The 20,152-nt window shown below is 36.2% G+C and overlaps 1 protein-coding gene across 5 annotated transcripts in view; it reads left to right on the top strand.

The window, feature by feature from the left end:
- Nucleotides 1-2,635: 2,635 nt before the first annotated feature.
- The window catches only part of RAB28 (RAB28, member RAS oncogene family), a 94,635-nt gene continuing 77,118 nt past the window's right edge, over nucleotides 2,636-20,152 (top strand). For all 5 annotated transcript variants that reach the window (XM_036097336.2, XM_036097338.2, XM_078068389.1 and 2 more), the window contains exons 1-3: nucleotides 2,636-2,915; nucleotides 7,501-7,597; nucleotides 12,898-12,986. In XM_036097336.2, the coding sequence (XP_035953229.1) occupies nucleotides 2,841-2,915; nucleotides 7,501-7,597; nucleotides 12,898-12,986 (261 nt within the window). In that variant the 5' untranslated portion in view covers nucleotides 2,636-2,840. The remainder of the gene's footprint in view (nucleotides 2,916-7,500; nucleotides 7,598-12,897; nucleotides 12,987-20,152) is intronic.

Here is a 20,152-nt window from a genome sequence, read left to right as displayed (position 1 = left end):
GCCTAACCAACTGAGCCACCCAGGTGCCCGGGAAAGAGAGAATCTTAAGCAGGCTTCGTGCGCAGCTCGGAGCCCAATGACCTGGGGCTTGATCTCATGACCCCAAGATCATGATCTGAGCTGAAATCAAGAGTCTGATGCCTAACTGACTGAGCCACCCAGGTGCTCCTCTTCTTTTTCAATCAGGGAGGAAAATCTTTTCCAGATGTCTCCCAAAGGACCTCTTCTTCTGTCTGATTGGTCAGAACTGGGTTACATAACCATTTCCATTAAGGACAAATGGAAAAGCAAATTTCTGCAACATTAACTCCCTTCATGGACAAGAAGAGGTTAAATCTGTCTTCGTTAGAAACAGATTCCTCAAGCTAACATTTACAAAGAACTTTGCAAAACCCTTCCAGGTACTTTTTCCTACTGATCCTCATTAAAAGAGCTGGTAACATAGGGAGTTGTTAGTGGTGGTGGCTGGGAGTAGGGAAAGTACTGAGAAGTAATACTAACTGGGTAGGTACTGTTGTGGACTAACCCTACTTACAGATGAAGAAGCTAGACCTTTACGGTCATGGCTGAGTGATAACCGCTTTCCCCCCCTAAAAATGAAAAGATACTAAATGTATAACACCACAGTTATGTGTGATCATGGGCTGATTAGTCATTAGTGCATCTAGATGTCCTGTTTGAGAGGATTTGTAGGATAGGAGTAAAGAGTTATATGGCCCTGAAGTAAGAACTCGATGCCAGGTATAGTTTTAATATAGGAACCCTCACGTGTTACGGGCTTGGAGCGAGAAGAGGTACACTTTTGTGTAAGGATTGCTGTTTTCTCGAAGCTTGATGATCAAGGTCTTTTTTGGATAAGTGAAGTGCATTCCAATTTAAGTATTACTGGAGATTAGGTTAACTTAATGTCTTATGCTAGATTAATAATTGTATATACTTGCTTATGTGCAGGGGTTATATCACTAATGCACGATAATACATAGGGGTCCTGCTGGCTTACATAATATATACATGCTTATATGCATGGGGCATATCATTAATGTGTAATGATATGTAAGGAGGAGAATGAACTACTAATGTATAATTAAATGTAATCTACATAAGGAACCTGTCTAAGGTAACATGGCTAGGAAGCAGTGATGCTCCAACATGGACCATATCTACTGATGATGATGAAGAGGATAATTACACCTACTGAGGGTCACTAGTATACGCCAGGCATTGTGCTGTTACTTTACATTGATTACTTCATTTAATTTTCAACCTTATGAAGGAGGTAGTACCTCTATTTTATAGGTAACTGTGGTTCAAGGTCACACATCTAGTAAGCACAGGTCTGTGATTGGAACGCCAGTGCTCCCTCTCGGGCTGGGCATTTCTTAAAACTGTACTGCTTTCCCATTCTACTTCCTACATGCTTTCCAGGACCACTGCCTCTGAGCTAAGCTTTTTGTGCCTCAAGCTCACTCATCTGTAAAATGAGATAATTCTATCTACTCTCTAGGGTTCTCATGAGGAAAAACAGTGATCATCCCTGTGAAGTAATTAACATGAGACAAGCATAGTAGGTTGGCACTATTATTGTAGAACTTATCTCTATTGACATTTTCTGTGACATCTTTTACCTGCTCTACTGGACTAAGACAGTACAGCAATTCTTAACACTTTTTGGGCTCAGGGCCTCTTTACACGCTTAAGAAATCATTGTAGACCCCAAACAAAGAGTTTTTGTTTATGTAAGTTATAGCTATCATTACTGCTTTGAAATTAATACTAAGGAATGTCTGGAACCTTATAACAAGCACATGATTCCTTAACTGCCAGAGTAATGCCATCATATACATCATGCATCCCCTGGAAAACTGATACTCGGGAGAGAATGGCGAAAAAGGCAAAAAAAAAAAAAAGATGTTTGTATTATTATGAAGATAATTTGGACTCTGTTGGGGCCCCCCCGAGTTCCCCGGACCACACTTTGAGAACTGCTGCTCTAGGTTACTTGCTTGATGAATGAACCATCGGATTCTGTCGTTCTGCCGAGAGAACCCATGGTTTGAGAGGTCAAAACAAAGAGGCAGCGCCAGAACTCCGTTAAACTGAAGGCCACTACGGCGCTTCCCCGCAGGCAGAACGGTCCTCAGCAACCTCGGCGGCACCCACGCTCCTCCCGAGGCTCGACCTCCGGCGCCTCCGCCCGCTCCAGGGGCCCCTCCCGTGCGCGCTGCGCCTGGCAACCTGCTCGCCGGCCGCCCGGAGACAGGCCCCGCCCCACCGCCGCTCCTCCAACTCCCAGCTTCCATGGCAACCGTGGCGCGCAGCCCAGGCGTCAAGGCCCCCCCTCCAGCTAAACCATTCACTTCAGGGCCCTTCACAGGGGGTGATGGAAACACGGGAATATGATAGAACGCCTGAATGCTGCTGGTTCCCATTTTCCTACCGGGTTTGAATGATATATTTTGTTTTTCTTCTTCACAGCTGCCCCTTCGAGAGCAGCGCCCGACTCGCCTGCGCAGTTCGAACGCCTCCCCCATCGCAGGCCCGCAAATGGGCCGGCTTGCTAGGGAGGCTCGCGTCCGCGCGGGTTGGCGCAGAGGAGGGGGGCGCGACCGACGTAGCGCGCGGGGGGCGGGGCGGCGCGCCGGGGAGGGGAGGTGGGCAAGATGGCGCCCGGCGAGTGATTCACCGCGGATACGTGCAGCCGCCGCTGAGACACCGGGGCGGGGGGTGCTGCCCCCACTGCCGCCCTTCCTCCTCTCCCCCGCCCCCGGAGACCCCCTCCTACCCTTCCTCCCTCTACCTCGGGGTGGGGGTGGGGGAGCGGGCCTGGTTCCCGGGACACCATGTCGGACTCTGAGGAGGAGAGCCAGGACCGGCAACTGAAAATCGTCGTGCTGGGGGACGGCACCTCCGGGAAGGTCAGTCCTCCAGCGGGCCCGCCGTCCCCGGCCTGCAGGAACCCCGGCGCGGCCCCGGCAAACCCCCGCCTCCTCCCCGCCGCTCGGCGTCGCCTCATTCCCCCAGGGCCGGGGCCCGCCTGATCGTGGCCTGGGGCCAGACACGGAGTAGGCGCTGGTGTAGGCTGACGAGAGCTGTCCAGCTCTTCTTAAATTAAAAAAAAAAAAAAAAAAAGAAAGAAAAAGAAATAAAAAGAAAAAAAAAAGAGTCACTTCCCAACTCCCTGCCTGGATCGCGAACTCCCGCTTCTTCGAGTCGAGCCAGCATCGCCCTCCTGGGAAGCTTTCCAGCTTCTCGCCTCTGAGGACGGCAAAGATCCGCCAAGGCCTTACCTCTTTACTTTAGTCCAGGTCACACTCTGCCTTTGCCCCCGCGAGCCCCCCCATCCCCGCACCCCGGCCGCTTTACGGGTTCTCATACCGACACTGCTCTCCCCAGAACTTGGCCCTGCGATCAAATGCCCTGGGTGAGCACTGGGGCTCCATCACTTACTGGTCGGGACGTTGGAGGGCAAAATTGCTAACCTCTTTGTGCTTCAGCGGTAAGGTAGGTATTGATAGGGGTCGCCTCAAAGGGTGAAGTGTGCAAATACACATTAGATGTGAAAATCCACATAAAGCTTTCGGAACATGGTGTGCACTCAATAAACGCTAGTTGCTGTTTTATAGCATCATACCTGTTCATCACTGCTCGAAGCACAGCACCTGTCAGCACAAGCATTCATTCAGCAGGTATCTATCGAGCTCCTAACTGGGGCTGATGCTGAGAGTAGAGCTGCTGTCGTGACCGAGGGGATCCTTGCTCAGAGTCTAGTCTTTGGTGACGGTCGACTGAATAAATGAGGCCGAGTGCGTGAGAATATCCGACAGCCAGTCTCCTTACCTCTTAGGCTGGGGATTTTAACTCTGGGCTGTGGAGCTCCTGAAAAGGACATGATCATCTCGGTGCTTGCTCTTTGCGGAGGGTCCATGGGATCTCAAAAGGGTCAGTGACCACCCCCCAAATAAAGTGAGGAGCCTCTGCCCGGGGTGTCTTCTTCACACTTGTCGCTTCTGTCCAAGGCGCCAACACTGTTTCTGGGAATATTGCTAAAGTCTGTGTCCTTTCTTCTTCCCTCCCTTTTCCTAGCCAGAGTCTTCAGAAACGCAGGTTGTTATTGTTACCAGTTTCCGGCTTCACGATCCGTCTTACTGGTGTAGCTTGGACCCCGGTTTCTCTGGTGACGACTGCTCTTTGCATCTTCCCTGGCAGTTGGCCCTGCAAAGCTGCTGCAGTCTTTGGTTCTGAGATTTGAGTTCCTAGGGCACCTGGGAGAGGTGTCATTCATATGCAAAATTTGGAGCATTCTGTTAAATTTCTTGCCTTCCAGGATGATATTTTGTTACTGATTTTTATAGCTGAGAAAAAACAACCTAAGATGCTCTGATTACCTTTAAAAGGTTTTGGGGAAGCAACTTTTTGAGTGTTTCAATGGTTTTAAATAAATCAGCATTGTTTCTAACACTCTTATTCAATAAAAATTTTAAGGTATATTTGCATAGTTTTCTTATTATTCAGTTTTCTTTTGGATACCTTCTAATTTTTCATTTCCTAAATCCTTTCATGGTCAACTCATAACTGAATTCACTTCCTGTTTAAAATTACAATGACAATCTGTAGCACTAATACACTTGTTAAAAGAGACAAAAATTGCCCATTACCATCTACGTTCTATCATAATTCTTTAAACTTTTGTTCATTTCTACCAGTATTTATCAGTTAGTTTCATACATGTGTTACTCAGATGAAGTTTGTTCATAATTTTGTTTCTGGGTTTTTTATTTAGCCCTTCTTATGTTTTCTTCTTGTTGCTAATTTAGTGTGAATAATTACAGTTTTTCATTTCTGTCTAAAATTCTGTCTAGTGTAGGACAGGGCATGATTTTTTTTCCCTTCCATATTGCTAATTAGGACTATCATTCTGCTTAAAAGGGTGAGTGATAACTCTTTATGGTGTTCTGATTTAGTCTTTATCATCTTGACTAATCTCTTTTAAAACTGTAAAGGCATTTTCTGCCAGAGATTTTCAGATACGAACATCAGAAACCTAACCTTTTTTCATTATTTGTGTATCAAGCTTTTTTCTTCTCCATACCCTATTCAGCTCTCAAGTTATTGGCAGCTGCCAACATTCCCATTCTATTTCCTTTACTATCCTTTTATGAATTCAGCCTCTCTTTCATTCTTATTTGTGTACTAGTTGAACTCCTGGCTGTTTTTTCTAGCATTCATTTTTCTTGTCAGTTTTAACTCATGGCATTTAAATACACATTGATGGAAGCAATCGAGTATTGAGATAATCACTAATAGTTTCTCCAAGAGAAATTTAGCTCCTCCTCCTAGTATCATGTGTTTCTATTTCTTTCTGTTTTGATTCATACTTTTGATTTTATTACATATTTCTTAAGATTTTTTTGAGGCAAAATATTCTTTTTTTTTTTTGTATTAGTAAATGTAGTATGGTAAAAATTGTTAGCAGAAGCTCACCAAACAAAACAATATAAAGGATCAGATAAAGATGTTTCACATATGATAGATGATTGTTCCCTTCATAATTGTTTAAGAAGGGTATTTATATAATGACTTGTGAGAAATTATTAAGTGTGAAAGAGGGCAGAAAGTCTAGAGAATTGAAGAGGAAGTGCCTACCACTGATTGAGTTGATTCTCTGTTTAATTTTATAGTATGTCCAGAGATGGTATAAGAACACATTTTAATATTCTGTGTTCCCATGGGCCTATACTTTTGACAGATTATACTTTATTCCCATCAAAAATCCTAGCTTTATGTTTGCCTCAAAAGTGTGAGGATAGGGCTTTCAGAATCTCGAAGTCCTGTTTCCAAGAAAAGAACCTTTGAATTTCTAAAAATATTCATTAATATAAAAACACTGAACTTTGAGAACCTTACATGAAAGTGAAAAATTACCTTAAATGGCACAATGCTAATGTTACATGTGCCTTGAGTTTCTCTTTGTCTTAAAAAAGTATATCTACCATCCCTATATTAAACATTTTGAAATATCTGTAATAGTTAAATAGTGGCAATTATTTTTCTCTGGAACTCTGAACCTCTTAACAGAAGATTTTGTGCTCTAAGTTAAACAAGCACAATGGCATAAATAAAGCTAAATGAAAAACCAAAAGTTTTAAAAAGGAATGCTTACCTTCTTTAATCCAATCTCTCAGTTTTTATATTATTGTTATATGCTTCAGGAAGCCAAACAAATTTTCATTTGAGTGTAGTGAGTTTATTTCTCAGTGCCTAGCAGAACATCTTTCTTAGGGTGCTTAATAAATATTTGACCACATATCTTAGAAATTTATTACAAATGCTGAGTATTTAAATAATAAAAGAATTGGTTAGGGTGTGCAGATTGTCATTTGTGTGAAAAATATGGTTCTTGTGTCAAAAGGAATTTTAGTTCTTTTTGTTTGAAGAAATTGAAATTTGGCCAAGTTTTCTTTTGCATTGCTGCATTTATGTAATAATCAATTATACTAAGCTATCTTGGAAATTTAAGTTTTCATTATTTTGGGAGTTGATGTCTAATTTTAACTTTTAAAATAAAAAAAAGGCAATTTTCACTTAACTTTGGTAGTCTTTCTTAAAGAGCATAAAAGCTTCGTGAATCTGCCTTTCTTTTTTGTGAAGTTTACAAATAGTGCATTTAAAATGTTTAAGAAGCTTTTAAGTTATTGAGTTATTTCAGTTGTTTCCAGAATGATTTTTATTCTGCTTTGACAGGAAATGGTACTCCAGAGTTTTGAATACAACTTTAATTTGTTATTTAAAAAAAAATGTAGAAATATGTGTATCTGTTCTGGTTATAATATTCTTGTGACTTTTAATCTTTATGGTTGTTGGATGGAAAATACTTATTTTTGCCTGCTTAATATTAGTCTTAAAAATACTGACTTTTTGATTTTAAAGATAAATATTATCACAGTCGTTCTGTAGGATAATTTTCATTTAACATCTTTAATATAGAGAAAAATTAGACATCTAAAGGTACTTTTTTGTAGGGAAAAAGGAAAAATTATATGAATGGGCTTTCCCCTTTTTAATTAGTACCTCTTATTATTGGCTAAGAGCATAAATATTTAACCTCAGAAATGAAGCTTAGAATTCTCTGAAATTTGTATTGAACTGATATATATGGATATATAGGAGTCAGATCTTTAGTCATGTTGTTTTAGTTTTCTTGTTGATAAATCTCAAATTCTCAGTTCCAGCAAGGAGAAGGAGCTTGACTATTCAGGGGATTTAAAGAGATCTAACAGATTAGTCTGTTGTCCCCACTGATAGCTGTTGTCAAGTGAAATTTACCTGGTGGAGTGTTAAGTCCCTCCCCCCTCTGTAACTGATTAGCACTGCTTAAAATTGTTTGTTGGATTAATGGTAGTATAAATACTAAGATTACTTAATAAGGTTAGTAATGATTTTATGTTTACATTTCTAAAACAAAGACATTAATTTTGATATTCTATGCATCAATTTTTTTAGACCTCCTTAGCTACATGTTTTGCTCAAGAAACTTTTGGGAAACAGTACAAACAAACTATAGGACTGGATTTCTTTTTGAGAAGGATAACGTTGCCAGGTAAGAGAATAAAAAATCTTAACATAGAAAATTGTACATATCTTACAATAATAGCAGAAATATGTAAAATAAATTTGGGGGTTGTTTCTGCATGAAAATATATATAATTAGCAGATCTATCATAGGGAGGTTAACTTTCATCAGGATCTCCCATGAAGACATATTGTCCATGGGTGTGAGAGAAAAGTTTATATATTCCCCCACTCTCCCGCTGTTTTTGACCACTCCACACATTTTTCAAGGATAAACAATAGTTGCTTATAAAATTCTAAAAATTTAAAAAAAAATCAAATGCTATACAATTACAAACAGATATTGTATAAACTAAATGTGAAAAGACTGGAAAGGATTATTTTTTTAAAATATTATTTTGATTAGCCTCTGCTTCAGTTTTTTGTTCGAGAGAAAGTTGGAACAGAAGTATAATGTAGCTATGGAACCCCTGTGCTCTAATATGTGAATGCTGTTTTATGCAAGGCAGCATGAAATCGCTGGCATTTAATAGACCACTAAAATTTAGGGTCCCTAGGCACTCATAAAAATACAGTTTGAGCATTCAAGATGTTTCAGTTCACCATGCAAAGAAACTATTTAGATGCCAGTTGCAGCACATTTTGTGGGAAATACAGGGATATAATAACAAAAAGAGAGTGGTTTCTGTTTTAAGTTAGTTTCTGAACAATTGGGGCTTTAAAATGCTCTGTCCATTCATTTGTGATGATTAAATTATATGTTTAAAGTATTTTATTAAAAGCAGTTTATCTTGATTGACTTTCTAAACCAGTCCATCCCTCTCCTCTCTGAGGAAACACATTTGAATAAAAACGGTTGCAAGTGTAGTGTCAGACTCATATACTGGAGTGTGAGTGATACAGTGGGAAGGGGTTTAATAAATCCCAATATTATTGAAATACGTTAACCTCTCAAACATCCCATCTATCAGACAGCTCTCCATGAAAGTTTTAGAGCAGCTAATGAAAACTCTTAGTAATTGAAGGTATTCTGCATATCTCACTAGTAATATGCTCTATTATATTTTGTGATTGTCTGTATTCAGCAACCAATGAAAAATAAATTGAAAGATATAGTATGAGAAAAGAATTCCAACTTTTATTACTAAGTTATTGTTCAGCAAGAGGCTTAATGAGAAACATACGCATATTTTGTTTCATTTGTATTTCCTTTTAATGTATTCAAAACTGAAAAATCTCATTTGACTTTTATTATTCTCATTTGTATGGGTTAATGCTACATTCAGAGTATTTATAGCAGTCACTAGAAGAATACATACACAAATCATATAATATACATGCTGAAAGCTTATTTTTTGCAACAGTTTTTTCAGAGATGGCAGTTGTACATAGAGAACCTTAATATATGTATTTAGTTATTGACTATTGTTTTTGATGCTAATTAGCAAGAGCATCAGCTTTCTGTACCATTAATATTATTTAGTTATTCTGACTTTTTTTTTTTAGTTCAAAGGCTTAAATATAGGACTAAGCACCACTCAATCATGAAAAATATTTTAGGACTGGTTTTGGACATTTTATATAGGTGACATATACATATGATGATTTCTGATCTGTTGCACAATACTACCCATTTTAAAGTTTTGATTACTTTGTAAAAAATATTTGGTATTTTTGAAATCAAAATTTATAGTATAATAATTTAGAGTTAGAAAGTACTTATATTAAAAATGACGTTAGGAAATTTATACTCTCAATGAATGTATATTTTAATGAATTCCTGACTAAGTTTTTATTTTGATGGGTAGAATTCCAGAAAAAAATTCTTTTTTAAAAACTTTTTTATTGTTATGTTAATCACCATACATTACATCATTAGTTTTTGATGTAGTGTTCCATGATTCATTGTTTGTGCATAACACCCAGTGCCCATGCAGAACGTGCCCTCTCTTTTTTTTTTTTTTTTTTTTTTTAAAGGCAGTTGGTTTTATGTTACTTCATGGACTCAAAATTATGTTAGAAATTTTGCTAGGAAAAAATTGTTTTAATGTAACTTCATTTTATATAATTAATAAGTATATTAAGAAAGATAAATAAATTACAAGGTTCACAGTATATCCTTTATATATTTTAACCTTAATTTTAATTCATTGCAAGTGTCAAATGTAGGATGATTAATATGTGTATCATTTGCTAAAACATTACAGGCAGCATTATTGAATTTATTGTAAAGAGCATACTAGGCGAATCTAATGTTTGTTAAGTATTCTGTCTAGTAAATCTTCTGTCCATTCAGATTGTTAGAGGTGAATACCTCCTGTCTCTCTATTGACATTCTCTTCCTGCAAGTTTTCAAGGTCATTACTTTGTAAATATTCATCCATTTTAGTATATTTCACGTTCCGGTGTGCTGTATAGTCTGGGTGCAACCACTGTGCAGCGTTTACTGCTTAAAATAGTGTATCTGTTAGTCAGAGATTCTGCTGATAGAGCTTCTTAAGAGCCTTAGTCAAAATACTTTCAGGAAGCTTGTGGGTACAGTCCAGTAAACAGCGTTCTACTGTGAAAAGGATTTCTAAGTCTTTAGTACAAGAAGTGGGCAGACTTGTGTTTTTAGTTCCATCTTGACTGTGCAGCACTTTAAGTAAGGTTAACCAAGGCACCAAGTGTACTTTTACAAGGTCACTGTTGAATCCTCTTGGTGGCTTTGATTCATACCAAAAGCAACTTACCTGTATTTTGTCACCTCATTTATTTTATTTTTTTTTCCCCTGGTTACATGTCATTTCTTACCGGGGAGCAGGAATTCTGTAGCATTTTGCATTTGAGATTAGATTGCTGACAATTTCCTTAATGTTCTTTATTAGTGGGAAATTTATATTAGATGGATTCTTGATTTTTAAAAAATTTTACAGTATTGATTATTTGAATTCTATTTTTGTAGGTTATTAGGTATGTCATTTTGAAAACATACATGGAGACTTGATATATTTATGTTTAGGGAAACTAAAATGAATATTGATCGGAATGCCATCTTTATGTGATTTTGTTTCCCAAAGAGAGAGCCCCTGTTTATTTTTATTTTTATGTGTTAATAAGCCTAAAATTCAAATGTGGAAGTTAAAAACATGTTTCTAGACATACGGAATAACTATGAAGCTAGTATCATTTGTGGAAGCTATAATGATAGCAAAAGTGGTTTTTTTTTTTGGCTAGCATTGTCGGTTATCAGTAATGCATAACTTTTTATTTCTGAGGCACTAGAATATTAAAAAAACAAGCCAACAACAACAAACAGTGTTTATTTAGAAAGGTATGAATTTAAAAAATACCTGCAACACAGGAATATAAATACAAACTTCTCAGATGGGAGGCAACTAAATAAACGATTTAGTCTTGAAATGATGTAGTGAGGATTTGGAAACATGAATATCATGTTCATAAAGTGGTAGCTAAGGTGTTCACAATAACTAATTCAGATTGGATCTGACTATCAGAATTTAAAGGAAGAAAAGCTTTATATTTCTTGATGCAAAGCTAAGTGATAGGATTTGTTGGCCTTGAAGAAAATGGGATTAAATGCCTTATATTAAGTGTTGCCTACAATCTTACTGTAAGAAAGTTAATATTATTAAGCACTGGTGTTTTTGAAGTAAACAAATGACTGTAAAGAGTATGCAAGTAAAATGAAGAGAGTACTGCCTGTTTATCTAGGGGCTTCTGAAGCGATTTAACATACTGCTAACGACTACTAGTCTTTTCTCACCTGCTTAGTTTGAGACACCATCATAGGAGAATGAGTTGAGTTTTGAAACTTGAAAAATTTAGATTTTTAAGTAAGTGGGTTTATCCCAGTTGTTGGATAAGTCTTACTTAGTCTGTGACATTTTGGTTTTCGTCTTCACAGAGCTCTAAGAACATTTTCGTCATTACTCTGTGAGCTAAGAAAGGGTGTGTATGTGGGAATGATGACGGGTGATAAACTTCAGAAGCTCTCATTAATGCTAATGGAAGTTCCTCATGTAAATCCTTTGCACGTTGGCAGATGCAACAGACCTACCTCAAAATAATGGAAAGATTGTAATACAAACCCAACAAAACTTAGAGTTAAGGGTAAAACTTAGCTGGTTAATCCAGTGTTATATTTGCTCTTCAGTTGAATGGTGTGACTAACATTCTCTGATTTTAGTGTTTTGGCATTGGCATAAAAATTCATGTCTTCATAATCTTTTTTATTGTTTTTGAAGCGAGAACTTTTTTTAGTGTCTTAAGTTTTTATTTTGAGTTTTTCTGATTTGCAAATCATTCAGACAGGTCCATTTTTTAGTGTGGGAGCTCATTTTGAAGATACTAATTGAGACTTTGTCTACTTTTGGAGAAAACTGCATTATTAGGAGAAATAACTTTGAAATGTTAAACTAAAAAGTACGTTGGACGTGGTCTTTAACTTCTGGGGTTATGCATTCATAAGAGAGAATAGCTTATCTCATAAATTTTTGTATCAGCCAAATAGTTTGCAAAATAGACAAAAGAATTTTAAAGATTGCTTTTTAGTATTTTTAAATGCTTTTATAATGCTTGTATGGGGAAGATTTGTTCCACCATTTTATGAAGGCTTTGAAGCACATATTATGATTTGTTTCAATGGAAATGCTTTTAACAGTAAATGCATCATAATATTTAGTGATATACTGGGTATGTATCCTACATCTGTTCTCAAGAGGGCTGTCATATGTGTTTATATTTTATAGGTTAAATTTGAAAACATGTAGTTTTAAAAATTATGTTTCCTATTGCATATACTAGGTGACATTTAAATATTAAAAGTCCCATTAATTTGAGTTGAAACTCTGGGTCCATTTTTGTAGTCTGTTATTAATCTGTGAGTATTAGAACCTATAGAGTTTAGAGTTTACAGTAAAATTCATTATGTGCTATAGGGTAGGTTAGTATATAAAGTTCTATTTTTATTTTTAAAGTATATATTTTTTACCCCCCGTACAAGTGTTCTATCGTCCTATTCTCTGTTTAAGAAAACTATTTTTTTTAAAGTTTTAAGCAGTGTATGAATTAAAGCTTTTTTTTGTTTTGAAGGTGATTATAAATATGGTTCTATAGAAATGGGGTAAAAGTATAAATCTAAATTCCCCATTATGATTTCTTTTGACAACATTATTTCACGGTTCCAAATAATCTGACCATATGAGCGTGCAGAATAAAAGGCAGATTAGGTCCACAGTGTATCATTGTGATTTAGTGTTCTCTGAAACTGTATCCAGTTGTTATTTTGTTACTTACCTTTTCTGCATTCTTGTTTTTATATTCAAGGGAACCTGAATGTTACTCTTCAAGTTTGGGATATAGGAGGACAGACAATAGGAGGCAAGATGTTGGATAAATATATCTATGGAGCACAGGTATGACATAAATTCTATGATTATTCCAGTACTGAAAATACTCCTCTCACAAGCACATACAACTGGGTACACACACACACACACACACACACACACACACACATACTCTCTCTCTCTCTCTCTCTCTCTCTCTAACTTGATTTTTATCTGATATGTACAGAGACTGATTTTATCTTTGTGCTAATCCTTTGGTTTCATCCTCCCCAAATTATGTTTGGAATGATTTGGGTCAGGGAACTGGTGTGGCTAATAGCTTTCCTATGCTTCCTTATATTGCTAGGTATTATTGTCAGCAGTTGAATAAATGCAGTGATAGGTGATATTTTATATTTATTAGCTGATTTGGTTATAGTGACTGCTTTCAGAATATGTCAACTGAATGAAAAATATAGAAGGGGAAAATTTAATTTCATTTTAAGTTGTAAGGACAGAAAGCATATTTATATATTTTTATGCTATGAATTAGTTTATTAAATATTTATAATTCTTCAGATTTAGTACATATCAATATGTTGTATCAGCAAACTATGAACAATTGTATGTATGAAGCACATATAATATTTTAACATAATGATGTCTTTTCAGAAGAATATCTATGTAGATGGAGAAAAACTGCTTGAATAATAATATGACAAAATTTTTTGGCAACATGAGCTTATATAGACATAATTTATAAGTTGTTAAATTATTATGCAAATGAAAAATCTGCATGATAGTGATATAATTCAAAAAGTTAATTATTGACATGCTGTTTATTTTTGCTTTTTCTTCCACTCTAGTGTGTGTCTTTCACACCATCATGAAGCGAAAGAGGGCGTAATAGTCATAATCCTTCTTTAGGTCTTTAGTGGAGTTTAATGTTTTACATGGAAGAGTCTTACCTTGGTTCTGTGGAACTATGTTGCTTCTAAGAAGTGAGCCTAGGAGACAAAGACAGAATGTTAAGCACTGTTCTTTATGACGTGTGATGGTGGACAGATACCATTGCCTTAATTTTGGATGGAAAATAGATTCTGAATTATTTTCTAAAACATTCAGAGAAGGATAAATGAAGCTCATATGGTTCTGAATCAAGTGTGAAGGCCCTAGGGTTTTGTTTTTTGCATTATTGATATATAGATCTGGCTTTTAGAAATACTTCTATGCCTTTTCTACATTGTTCTTTGTCTCCTGGAAAATCTTTCTACTCATTTAGCATTTTCACTTGTGACCATATGATTTGGTATTTTATGCATGTTCATTTTTCTCTTAAAAGATACGTCTCAGATTTTTGTGTCTGGCTTTTTTGTGTGTTTTTTTTTTCTGTTTTAAACTGATTACATTCAAAGTAGATATTAAGATAAAGAAAAATTGCTGGACAGAGATTTGTGGGAAGCCACAGTTCTTTGTTTTGCTCACCTATTTGGTAAAATGGGTTTTGAAAATAGTAATCTCTTTCCTCTTTGTCCGTTAAAGTCTACCTTCAAGGGTACATATTGGATTTTTTAAAAAAATAAACATTATATTAGTCAAGCTTCTTACAACATTTGACTCTGAACATCAAATAAAGTAAATTTTATTGTTTATAGATTTATCTAGAGTTAGTGGAGAACGGGAAGATTTTATGAATCTTAGGGCAAAACATAATATAAAATTCAATTGACAAATTTTTCTTCACTAAAAATTGAGGGTATATAATGCTCATGATTTGGATTCCCTTAATTTTACCTTTTCATCATTTAAAAATTTGTTATTTGATTTATATAAATTTATTTATTAATATTAAATTATGTATAAAATTAAGGTTGGTGTGAAATTGACATGATATAAAATTAACCATTGTAAAAGTATATAATCAGTGGCATTTAGTGCATTCACAATGTTATGTGGCTGTTCTTTTAAATCATTTTTTTTTGCAGTGTTTTATGCCATTATGTAACTGCTTAGAATCAGCAGACATTATTAGTCAAATTTGTAGAAATTAAAAAAATTTTCATCTTTTTTGAGAGAACCTGAGTTTAGTAAAATGTGTGTATTCTCTTCTGATGTCCCTCATATGTTGTGAGAAAGAGCGTGTCATATTCCTTCTTATAAACTTGTCAAATAAGATTTCTGTTTTGAAGGTACATATGACATTTTTTTCTTTGGATGGTGCCTTGTATTGTTTATACTTTACAATTTCTGTGAATGTTATAGGACTGTACCTTGTTTTATTGAACAACGATGTAAGTACAGTATTTCTGAGAATTTCATGAACATTTTCATGAAATTGTGCCAGGAAACTACAAATTCTGAGATGATAAAAATGAATTATCATAAATTAATGAAAATATAATAAATTTTCTCTGCTTTCCAGAGATTCTAAATTAGCTTATGCAAAATACATAAAGTACATTTACCAATAGTTTCTTTTGTAAAATATATGTAAATTTTTCTATCTAGGCCAGAGAAGCTCTGACTACAATTCTCTACCATAAACTGGGGGAAATGTTACTTTTCAAAAACATTGCTTTCAAAAACATACCAGTAGCATTTTAATATACTTAATAACTTCATATTATATAGTCATATAATTATTCTTCAAAGTGGATCTATACTATTTCTAGAGTTCTTATAGATGCTTATATTGCTCATCTCATGAATACTTTGCATTTTGGTATACATGTTACAGGATAGATATTGTTCAGAAATGATGTTTGGATAGGCTGTTTTGAGGACATCAGTTTAATGTGTTATTTAGGATTTTGGCTTAGGTTCTCTAACTTAGGTATTGTGTATAGAAAGAATTATCTTATACATATCTGGGCAATTAAGTTAGTGAGTCTATTTTTCTTAAAGCATTTCTTAACATTAAGAAGCTTATTGGTAGGCTGGGAATGAACTTAGATTCAAATAGCACTGATTATTTTACCCTGTTCACATTTTCCCCCCAGTAGCGTTAACTTTAGCAATCGTCTATTGAATAGCGTTGGTTGAAACAAAATTGGATTGACACCCAAGAAAGAATTAGTGAGGTATTTTGACAAGAACCAGTTCTAAGAATTGAAGTATTTCCCAGTTAAATTCCCAGATTTTAAATTAACTTAAAATTTTCTAGGAGTCTTCAGAAAGATGTTATAGGCTATTTTTCATAGTGGTTACAAGCAAACACACAGTACATAGTGTTTAGTGCCCTGTAACCTGTGGCTAACAGAGGCTAATAACAAACCTCAGAGAAGGACTGGGTGTTTCATTTTTGTAGCTCTTTCCGTCCTGGAATCTAAGTGGTTTGCAAACACTGCCCTACTGAGCATAAACTCAATGAAGTGTAGTCACTTGTGAGGCAGAACATAACTACTGTTGTGTGCCGGTGCTCCACACAGATGGGCCCGCCTGTTCACCACCAACAAAGGGATTTGGTTGCCTGTAGAGCGGCTGGGGAGAGAGCGCATCGCAAAACTGGACTCTCTGAGACCCTCTGCTATCTTTTACTGTGCATTTTTTACTTGGATATTTGCCAGCTTATAACTGATTATACAGACCTCTCGCATTAGTGTTTCTTCTTACAGGTTGTACTTATGCAGCAAAGTATATGTTGTAAGACTGTGGTACGATCTGTATGATTTAACCCATTTCCACATATAATTACAAGCTAAAGTAGATTATTTGTTGTACAAATCAGGGAGGAAGAAAAATACCTGCATTACGGGAACTGGGAAACTTTCATTTTGTGGAAGGTAAAATTGTGTATGTACTGTGCCTGTTAAATTTCAGAACTAAATCTATGGAATAACTTACAGTACTTAGGTATTGTCCTTTGAGACTTCAATATTCCCTTGAAAATGCTGTCTATCTGGTTAATGGTTCATCATGTTCATTAGATATGGTGAAAAGTGAAATAGATGAAAACAAAATACTGTATGAAGAAACTTTATGTAATATTTACTAAAAGTTTTGAGGTTTATAAAGAGAAGGGGTGATAGTGTCTTCTGGGAATTGCAGGGGGAAAAATGAAGTTAAGGTATAGAAAATATAGGGAATCTTTACTAAAGAATTTGAAGATATAGAAGGATGTATTAAACTTGAAATCTGAATTCCAAAAGTTATAGCAAAAAGATTTGGGATGAAGAGGAGCAGTTGGAGGGTAAACTGGGAAGAGCAAGCACAGAGCGGTGTGGGGAAGAGACATAGGAGGGAGATGAACGGCAGGTAGGTAAGTAATAAAAATGCATCAGGGACATGAGACATGGAGATGGGTTTCGATGGCCACAGGATTGCCAAGAAAATTACTTCTAGCAGTTCCTGGTAGATTGCTTCAGTTGTTGCCAAGATGTATTGCATTTCTGAAGGAGTTATACTTTCTTGTGGCTGAGAAGATTCTGATAGTTTTCTGGAAGCAGTCAGAAGAGGTCCGGATTGATGGATGTGGTGAGAGATTCGGGGCTTTGAGGGTGCTTGTGTTATAGGCTCCTAACGAGGTGAGTACTTAGAGGTCTGACTTTGGTGTGCTGCAGCTGGTGGGTAGAGGCCTTGGCGGGGCTCAGTGGCTGCTTGTAGGAGTTTTGGTCATTTGTGTCTTTCAGAGAAGTGATCCCTTTCATCTATGTGATCAACTTTTTGGCCATAGAGTTGTTTATATTACTCCCTTACTATTCTTATAATGTTTGTGGGACTAATAGTGATGGCCCTTCATTGATTTGAGTTTTCTCTTCCCTTCTCTCTTTTTTTTGGTTAACCTGGCTGGAGGTTTACCAGCTTTTGGTTTTGTTGATTTTCTCTATTATTTTCTTCTTTTAAATTTTGTTGATCTCTGCTCTAGTTTTTATGATTTTTTTTTTAAAGATTTTATTTATTTATTTGACAGAGAAAGAGAGAGAGATCACAAGCAGGGGGAGCAGTGGGCAGAGGGAGAAGCAGGCTCCCCACCAAACAGGGAGCCCGACGCGGGGCTCGATCCCAGGACTCTGAGATCATGACCTGAGCCAAAGGCAGACACTTAATGACTGAGCCACCCAGGCGCCCCAGTTGTTATGATTTTTTTTGTTCTGCTTTCACTAAGTTTAAATTGTTCTTCTTCCTCAGTTTCTTCAAGTAGAAGCTTAGATCATTGATGTTTCTTCTTTTCTAATATATGCATTCAATGCTATACATTTGCCTCTAAGCACTGTTTTTGCTATATCCCACAAGTTTTGATAGGTTGCGTTTTTATTAATTTAAGATACTTTAAAACTTCTCTTGAGACTTCTTTTTTGACCCATGTGTTATTTAAAAGCATGTTGTTTAATCACCAAATATTTTGAGTTTTTCCAGCTATCTTTCTATTATTGATTTCTAGTTTAATTCCTTTGTAGTCTAAGAACATGCTTGGTATGATTTCTGTTCTTATAAATTTGTTAAAGTATGTTTTATGGCCCAGAATGTAGTCTGTCTTGGTGAATGTTTCATGTGAGTTACTGATTGTCTTCTTGCTTAATGTATCAGTCAGTGAAAAAGGGGTGTTCAGGTCTCCAACAATACTAGTGGATCTGTGGGTTTACAGTTCTATCAGTTTTGGCATTACATATTTTGATACTCTGTTGTTAGGTGTATATACATGAAGTATTGTTACGCCTACTTGGAGAACTGACTTTATTATTATGCCAGGTTTTATACCTAATACCTTTCCTTATTCCAAAGTCTGCTTTGTCTGAAATGAATATGAATACTCCAGTTTTGTTTTCAGTAGTGTTAGCATGGTATTTCTCTATCCCTTTACTTTTAATTTGTGTCTTTATATTTAAAGTGAGTTTCCTGTAGGCAATGTGTAGTTTTAATTGGTATATTTAGACCATTCACATTTAAAGTGGTTATTGATACAGTTTGGTTAATTTCTGTCATATTTGTTTTCTATTTCTTGTGCTGGTCTTTTGTTTTCTTTTAAACCTTTCTCACTTTTATTGTTTTATTTGAGCAATTATATCAATTATACATGAACACATTTTTTTTTTTTAGCAATTGCACTGGAGTTTCCAATATATATTTTTAACTAGTTTAAGTCCACCTTCACATAGCACTGTATTGCTTTGCATGTATAGTTCAGATACTTCATAAAAGCATATTCTTAATTCATCCCCCCATCCCTTATGATGTGGCTGTCATTCATTTCACTTGCCCATATGCTATAATCACTCAATACGTTCTTACTCTTATTAAACAGTTGTATTTTAGATCAACTAAGAATAAGAAAAATAAATGCTTTTATTTAACCTTTACTCCTTTTCTGATACTTTCTTTCTTTCTTTCAGATTTTATTTATTCATTTGAGAAAGGGAGAGAGAGACTGAGAGAGAGAGAGAGCAGGAGCAGGGCAGAGGGAGAGGGACAAGCAGACTCCTGGCTGAGCAGGGGGCCCAATGCGGGGCTCGATCCCAGGACTCTGGGATCATGACCTGAGCTGAAGGCAGACGCCCAACCAACTGAGCCACCCAGGCGCCCCATCTTCCTTTCTTTATGTACAAATACATTTCTCATCCATATCATTTCTTTATCCCTGAAGAGCCTCTTTTAACATTTGTTCCAGGGCAGGTCTGCTAGCTATGAATTCCCTCAGGTTTTGTTTATCTGAGAAAGTCTATTTCTCCCTCACTTATGAACAATAATTTTACATATAGAATTCTAGATTGGTCCTTTCCTTTCTTTCAACATTTTAAATATTTCACTCCTTTCTTTTCTTACATGGTTTCTGATAAGAAGTTCTCTGTAATTCTTATCCTTGTTCCTCTCTAGATAACATATTCCCTCTCACCAACCCCTCCCTCACCCAGACTTCTTTTAAGATTTTCTCTTAGTTGTTGTTGTTGTTTGTTTTTTTTTTTTTTAAGAGAGAGAGAGCATGCGTGAGCTGGAATGGGAGGCAGGCTGGCAGGCAGAGGGAGAGGGAGAGAGAATCTTAAGCAGGCTCCATGCAGATCTCACGACCCTGAGATCACGACCTGAACTGAAATCAAGAGTCAGATACTTAACCGACTGAGCCACCTAGGTGCCCCTGTTAGTGTTTTGTTTTATGCAGTTTGAATATATGATGTGCTTACGTGTAGATTTTTTTTTTGGTATTTATCCTACTTGTTGTCTTCTGAGATTTCTAGATCTGTGGTTTGGTGTCTTTGATTGATTTTGGCAATTTCTTGGCCATTGTTACTTCAAATATTTCTTTTTTTTAAATTTTTATT

The sequence above is a fragment of the Halichoerus grypus genome, chromosome 3 (assembly GCF_964656455.1).
Source record: "Halichoerus grypus chromosome 3, mHalGry1.hap1.1, whole genome shotgun sequence".
NCBI classification, from domain to species: Eukaryota; Metazoa; Chordata; class Mammalia; order Carnivora; family Phocidae; genus Halichoerus; species Halichoerus grypus.
This window is presented reverse-complemented; position numbering and strand designations above follow the sequence as displayed.